The 7,687-nt window shown below is 44.5% G+C and overlaps 1 protein-coding gene across 1 annotated transcript in view; it reads right to left on the bottom strand.

Annotated features, from left to right (window-relative positions):
• The window catches only part of MRPL3 (mitochondrial ribosomal protein L3), a 28,274-nt gene extending 25,765 nt beyond the window's left edge, over nucleotides 1-2,509 (bottom strand). The window contains exons 1-2 of the mRNA XM_080581754.1: nucleotides 2,352-2,509; nucleotides 809-987 (exon numbers count right to left, since the gene is read on the bottom strand). Of these exons, the coding sequence (XP_080437880.1) occupies nucleotides 809-987; nucleotides 2,352-2,419 (247 nt within the window). The 5' untranslated portion in view covers nucleotides 2,420-2,509. The remainder of the gene's footprint in view (nucleotides 1-808; nucleotides 988-2,351) is intronic.
• Nucleotides 2,510-7,687: the final 5,178 nt, after the last annotated feature.

The following is a 7,687-nucleotide window of genomic DNA, read 5'->3' on the forward strand; positions in this document are numbered from 1 at the left end:
TAAGATTAAAGCAATCAGTGCTTCAGACTCATTCTTTTGTGAAATCATGACACCCATGCAGAATCCTAGAACCGAAACAACTATTAAAATGTTTCCTTTTGTAGGTTTCTCCTACCCCAACCTTTGCATATTTTTGACACTGTAACCATACAGAAAAAGCACCCTGTCAAGTCTGGCCTCTGACGGCCCAGAGCTTGAAAAATAGAACACTTAAAATAAAGAATAAATATTATAAAGCCTGAAAAATCCAACATGCTTCTTAGTAAGTAAGTGTAATATATCAGTTCTCTAAAAAAGCATTTAAAACAAGTTCTTAACCTTGTGGAAACTCAGCTTTCAGTCCAAATCAGCACCTGGTCAGTTTCAGTGCCACTCAATGCCAACAAAATAATAAAAAAAAAGAACCTATCAAAAAAGACCTCCTAGAAATGTAAAATGTATGAACTTGAAAGTGTTCTTGTAAATATTGCTGGGCTGAAGAAAAACCTGTCGTAGAATACATCCCACTTCTATTCACTGACTCCAAAGTCTTATGGACTAGAACACATGAATTTTTTGACTCTTTAAAAGGGGCACATCACCTGACATTAAACAACTGTGTGATACAGTCTGCAAATCCTAGAGAACATCCTCAGGAATGACAACAGAAATTGTAACAAGGCACATATTGTGCCTTGCAGAGGGCAAGGTGATTGAGGTAACAGCAAAGAGTGAAATATAAGACAGAACCCCAGTGTTACTGAATGCAACAGTGCAACAACAATAATTTCATCGTAATTTTGTTATTCCAGATGAGAGACTTTCTTACCTGGTTTCCACTCATTCAGTTGCCACGGCTCATCCTTTAGAGGGCAGAGCTTGCTGGCTGTCTGTGCTTTGTATTCCTCTGCAGTTGTCTTCTTGAGGAACTGAACATTCTCTTCAGAAAGATGCTCGTGCCACCATGTTGCATCGTTGCCATGCCTGGCTACAAGGCCCAGCTGCCCCCTTTCCAGTGAGGGGAAAAAGTTTAAGTGTCTGATCAGTTCAAATAATGACTCATAACATGTATGTTTGTAATGTACATACTACAAGATTATATCATTACATAATACAGTGTACTGCCAAAAAAAAATGAAATTACGGTAGTAAGCTATTCAACCACCGTCAACCATCTGCGCTCTACCAGAAGGCCAGCTACAAGCAGAGTTTTGTAAGAATTTGTGTGAGGACTTATCCTGTTTAATATCTTTATCAATGATCTTAGGAGTAGGTGATTGTGAATAAAACTGAACAGGAGAGCACAGCTGACAATGCTCAAGGGCAAAGCTGCCAGTGTGTCTGGACTGGTCAGGAAATCAAGGAAAGCGATTATCACCCTCTCTTTAGCTCTCTGAGCAAACCACATCTCCAATACTAAATCCAGTTTTGGGTTTCAAGAACAGCAGGGATGTTTCTAACTGAGCAGGTGCGGCAGTGCTGCATAAAGATGGTCAGGGGCTGGAGCATGGCTCCTGCAGCGCTAGGGTGCTTGCCCTAAGAGGACAGGCTGCAATAACCGGGCTTGTTTAGTCTGGAGAAGAGGGGGCTTAAGGCAGACCTAACCTTTCCAATACCTACACGGAGATCACTGACAAGACAGAGCCAGGCCATGTTTACTGAGGTGCAGGCAGGAGAACGGAAGATTAAGTATAAACCAAATATAGAGGTTTTGATTTGATGCAAGGAAGAAGCGTTCAGCCTGAGGACAGCCAAACATTGGGACAGGGTGCCAGAGGGGCTGTGCCGCCGCTGTGCTGAGCAGCCTGGTCTGGCCTCAGCACTGACCACGCTGCTGTGAGCAGGAGGCAGGACACAGGGACTCTGGACAACTTGCCCGTGCAATGCTCACTGCTGAACACCTGCAGCACTGCCGTAACTGGACAAAGCCTTCTAATCCTCTGCAAGTACAACTGAAAGGGAGCATTTAACCATACCCTTAAGGATTAAACAGCAGTGTTGCAGAAAAAAGGCACCCCAAAATCCTAAGCCACCTCACAGTTGCAAAAATAATAATAATTTAATCTCCGTGCCCTCATATTCCCCGGAACGACGTTAAAGCTGAGGGCGGGCCCTTCAGCTTCTTTAAACACTGTTCTCTCTTCGCGGCCATGCCAGGACAAGAGCACGCAGGCGACGAGCTGCGGCCAGCGGAGGCGACCCCAAACGCAGCCGGGCGAGCCCCAGGGCACTCGGGCCGCAGCCACCCTCCCCTGCCCGAACCGCACGGAGCGGGGCCCCGCCAGCCCCCGGCTCCGGGGTCGGTGCCACCAGCGGCCGAAACGTGGGCTCGGCCCCGGGCCTCCCCGCCGCCCCGCGCCTGTCCCCGCTACCTGTGGCCGGCCGCCCCCGCCGCCCTCAGCCGTGCCCCGAGGCGGGCCAGCAGCGCCCAGCCCGCCATGCCGCCGCCCGGCCCGGCGCCCAAACCCTTCCGGGCCGCCGCGGAAGGGAGATGGCGGGCGGGAGGTGCTCGGCGGGGCGGGGCGGCTGCGGCGGGCGGGCGGCTCCTGTCAGCGCTGGGCTGCCCGTGTGAGGCAGGGAGCCGAGGGGAAGCGCCGTGAACCGTCGTGGTCAGCTGCTGTCCCGCCTGGCTTCTTTTTTTTAACCCTGTGTCCCCGTTTTGCTTCGCCGCTGTGGTGTCTGTGTGTGTCTCTGTGTGTGGGCAGGAGGGGCTGTATGCAGCACAGACAGGGCAACTGGGCAGAATTTCGGCGTTCACCCCCAAAACTGACGCAGACAACCACCCACAGCATTCACACGCAGGCCCTGCCCTTGTGTTTACTTCTTGCCCTCTGAGCAGTGAGCTGGCGGTGTGAGCAGAAGCGAATCCCCCAAGCATGCCATCCCGCTGGTGTCCCCCTCCCTGAAGGTGGCTGCTCATCTCCACTGACACAGGGACTGCTGTGTCTTTCCCTTCCCTCCCCAGCATGGAAAACAGCAACCCCACAGGGGTACTGCTAAATTTGTGGCTCCTGGTTGGGCCCACATGCTGCTGCTCCAACAAAGACTTCTATGCCAGCAGGAGCAAGGGGTCTCAAAATGTGAAAAGTGATACTTCCCAATTGCTAAACACTGTGACAACCCTGCAGTGGTGCCTACTCTACCAAAGTCCCCAGGGAGTAGCAAAATACTGTTTATCCCCATTTTAAAGATGGAGAACCAAGGCACACAGCAAGATTAAGTGACTGCCGAGTCGTGATGGATGTTTCCAGACAGAGAAGAGGGCTCCCTCGATGCTCGCTAGCCCTGCTGCCACGGTTTGGTGCTTTTCTTATCTAGCATGTTGCACAGCTGAAGTGACTGAGGATTTTGTGTGCCAGCAATTCACAAGTAATACATTTCTGGAGAGAAAAAGTTTAATGCTGTACTTCTTTTCACCTTCTTTTGGACATGATGCAACATCAAAACTTTTTCCTTTCCTTTTTTTTCCTTTTTTTTTTCATTTTTTCATGATGATAAACAAGCATTCAACTCTTGTCAATTTGTGTGTGGGAAGGGCAATCAGATGGCAAACTGCCTGCACAGTAATCAGTGGGACGAGAGTTCAAGTGCCTCCTGAGCACAGTGTAAAATTCTTTCTGCACAGAAGCAGGATTTACTAACACGTTTTTGAAGAAGGATGAGAAAGAAACAGCGCCCATTAGAAAATAACCTTCCCTGCTAGTCTGCTGCCTTGAGCAGTCCTCAGAACTGCAGGACTGAGGAAATGGAAGCACTACTTTTGAACCAGCAACCTTCACAAGAGAGAAGGCACCTAGGTTTCACGTGGTCTGTGTTGGGGAGCTCCCTAACTGTGCAATGAAATGGGGAAAACAGGAAAGTGGGGCTGAGTGCAGCCAGCTAAAGGTTTGCAGTGGATGTTACGACCAAATGTGCTGCCGGCCTGACGAGTACCACTCGTAGAGCTCTCTGACGCCAGGAATATCCTCCACTGACATGCGACTCCCCCTTCTCAGCCCAGGGCTGCAGGTACAAGTAAGACCTATCAGCCAAGGAGGTTGGATGGTGTGATAAACTGTATTTTCCCTGTGGCAAATGGCACTTCCTGTATATAAAGGGGAATAAACAACCTAATAAGTGTAATCTTACCCTAGGAGTCCTCCAGCTCATCCTTTCTATTCCAAAAAAACAATGTACTGATGTTACTGGTGATTTTCTGTACTGATGTTACATGACTGAAATGTCCATGCCACTTAGCAGTAATGGGAGTGTGTCTATAGTGCCTCTTTCACTCTGGAAAGGATAGAGATACGTTTACATCTGCATACCAGGTGTGACTGCAAGACCCACAATCCCAGGGGAGAAAGTTCACTGAATAAGCAGTCGGGTGCTTCCTGGGGGTAAGCCGTGTTCTGTTTGTGCAGCTGGAGAGCCGTGCTGAAGGAGGCAGCTCTAACTCATCAGCAACCATTTTAATGCAGTACAATAATGAGGCTCGATAAACCAGATGCCCTTCCATCACAATACCCCATGGGTAGGTAAACCCAAGGGATGTAGTTGGGTGCTGCAGACCTGCAGGGCTCTGTCAAGCACATCTGCTCAGAGCCAGGGCCTTCCATCCATGCATTTGTTGCAGTCTCACCTCTGCAACCTGGAGCAAGCCTTGGCTTAGCCCACTTTTGGATGGCCTTCAGACAGGTGAAACTGTAAACCTTTTGGCTGTCATCAGTTGTGTAACTTTGATATTTGCAGACTAAAATAAAAGACATATTTTAAAGGTGTACAATTATTAATATTTAATTTTCTTTTCATACCTGTAGACTCTTTCATCAAATGCTATAGAATACGATATTGCTGCTCACAGTAAGAATTTTACACGGATAGGTTTTACCTTACCATAATAAGAAATTAGCAGTGTATTAGCACTTTTTTTTTTCTTTTTATTAATAGACTTAGTTTGCCCTACATAACTGAAAATATAACTCAGTTCAGTATCTAGCTCAAGAGTTATGGATGTTAATATATTTTGAGCTAATAGGGATGATGAATATCTTTGAGTATTTTGAGACTTTTGGATATTGGATTGGATTTGAGTAACAATAAAAAGGAAGGCAGGATTGCAGTAGGCAGAGAAGATACATCATCAATTACCTCAAAAGGACAATGTATAATTTATTATAAAGGAGTTTTCAGAATTTGAAATGATCCATCAAAAGTCAGTAGAAGTTTAAATTTGCATAAAATATCTACAAGAGAAATGACCACAGTTCAGCCTAAAGGGAGAATGGCCTTTCTAAGCCCTAAGTAGAAAAAAACAGGAAAAAAGGCATTTCAGTGATATATTCATATATTTAAAGACATTACTATGCATAAAGCCCATACTATCTTATTGCACTGAGTAACCTGGAGCAATGAAAATAACATTCAGAGCCTCATTAGAAACCCTTTACCATATGACTAGTTTTATCTTCTGTGCATTTTCCTACATCATCTCACCACACTATTATGTGTTTGTTTGGCGTGCTGGAATCTACATAGATTGAGGAAGATTTCCAATTGAGTTTTCAATATCATAGAAGTGTCCTTTCAATTACTTTGCGGGCTGGTGCAGGATTGCTGATCTATATCACCACTGATGATGATTTGGTTTTAAGCAGACAGCATTTATAATACGAATTGTGTGAAGTAAACAGAAAGATCTGCGGCAACTGTGATTCTCTTGAGACACTTATACAGACCATCTACATACGTGAAAATGACTGGTGAATTATCTAGCTCAGCAAACAATAACCATTGAAACCACCCGTTAATCACTACATTTTGTGTAGTGCTGCATAATAAAAGCTCCTTGCAACACCTCTGCTGAGGACAAGCTGTAACTGCCCAATTCCATGTAACCATGAACACTTCACAAATAATTTAGCCAAGGCTTGTATGTACCAGAAGAACAATTTCTCAGTTTCCTAATTTTCTTGCTGAAATTTTTCTTTTATTTTCCTTCAGTCTAGCAAACAATAAAAGCTGGCCCCTGCTAAGCTGCCCTTTAGATCCCTAAACGCATGCGAGGGTAAAGTAATATTCTTTATGTTGGAAGAGCACCATCCTGCCTCTGAGGACCTCAAATCACGTTTCAAATACGAAACTCCCCCAGTACCATTAAGAGATATTCATGAATACGTGGCAGTGATCTTCATCTTATAGATGAGGAACCTGAGGTGCAGAAAAGTTAAACAACTTGCCCAAGATTACAAAATAAGATACGAAGAGCAAAGAACATGGAGCTCTTGATTTTTCAGTCACGTGCTTTAACAGTAGAAAAATGCTCCTTCTGAGAATAGGAAAGAAAAAAGGGGGGAAATGGGAACAAGAAACTAGAGATGTTTTAGATAAGAATAAAGATACGTTGGCAGAGTGGTATATGAGATATAAGGGGAAATCAAAGCATCCTCCAGCTGAAAGCTGAAATACATCCACAGAGGGGAAATGTGCATCCTCCTGCTCAAATGAACAGTCAGCCATTAAATGAAAATGTGGATTTGAGATCTATCAGTTGGGACGTCCTCACACAATTTATACCTATGACCAAGTAATACTGGCTGCTGTTCAATATCCAATCACCTGAAGAAATCTTTACTAGCAAGTGTGAAAGACTGCACTGCAGGATATAGGTGGAGAGGGACTAAATGTGCAGCGAAGACAGCCCCATGCATCTTGGCTGTCCCATGGCCTTCACTTTATGGTACAAAATCATCCATCAAAGCTGATCCCGTGGAAGTTGCTTCTAAATGAGAGCACGGGAATTAGAGTTTTATATTATCTGCAAAGTCATTGAAAAATACATCTATCTAAAACAAAAAAAGCCTGCCCACAGGCGAGATTTTCCAAAATATTAAATGCTGGCCCAAAATGCCTTCTTCTGGAACTTGCAACAAGAATGTATTCGCTTCAATGGGAACACAACTCATCCAAAGCCATGCCTTTTGGACAATCCCACACAAATTATTTTTGGTCAAGTGTTTTCTTTAACTTCTAACAAGTTACATCTTTCACTGTTGTCTTTTAGCAAATGAGGAAGCCTAAATTCAAACACTAAGAATAACGCTGATCTAATTTGTTTATTTATATATATGCATATTTCAATGGAAAAACCAACCCACTGCTAATATGTTTTTGTTTGTCCTCTTTAAAAAAGTGGCTTGACTATTCTTTTGGTACAAAATCAAGTTTTCTATCACACACAAGTGATGCATGTGTGAGAAGTTTCAAATTATTAGTTGTCACGAAATCAGGCCATGCAAAATTTCTGCTGGAAAATGTGTCACGCAGAGTTGGATATTGGGTGTGAGGTTAAAAAAACAACACACAAATGAAACAAAAAAAAGAATTCCCAGGCATAATAGATTCTAAACGTGGGTAGCCCCATTAGAAAGCCAGCCAGATCGTTTGGATTAAGTAGTTATATTTTAAGACATGCAGTCCTGGTGGATCATGCCCTCCAAGCCAGATCTGAACGCTTTGTAACAGCTGGATGTGTCAGGCTTTTGAAAAATTGCTGCTCAGGCCACATAGTGAGTGGGCATGTTTGGACACCCATGTTGCAAACCACTAATGTCAGAAATGCCCATGCTTGGAGCCAGCTATCTCTTGAAATAATTTATTACTTCTTTCTTGGAATACGGAAGTTGAAAGCAGGCAGCTTTGTGGCAGAGAGAGAAATAAAGACAACAAC

Source organism: Anser brachyrhynchus, assembly GCF_964034855.1.
Source record: "Anser brachyrhynchus genome assembly, chromosome: 2".
Classification (NCBI taxonomy): domain Eukaryota; kingdom Metazoa; phylum Chordata; class Aves; order Anseriformes; family Anatidae; genus Anser; species Anser brachyrhynchus.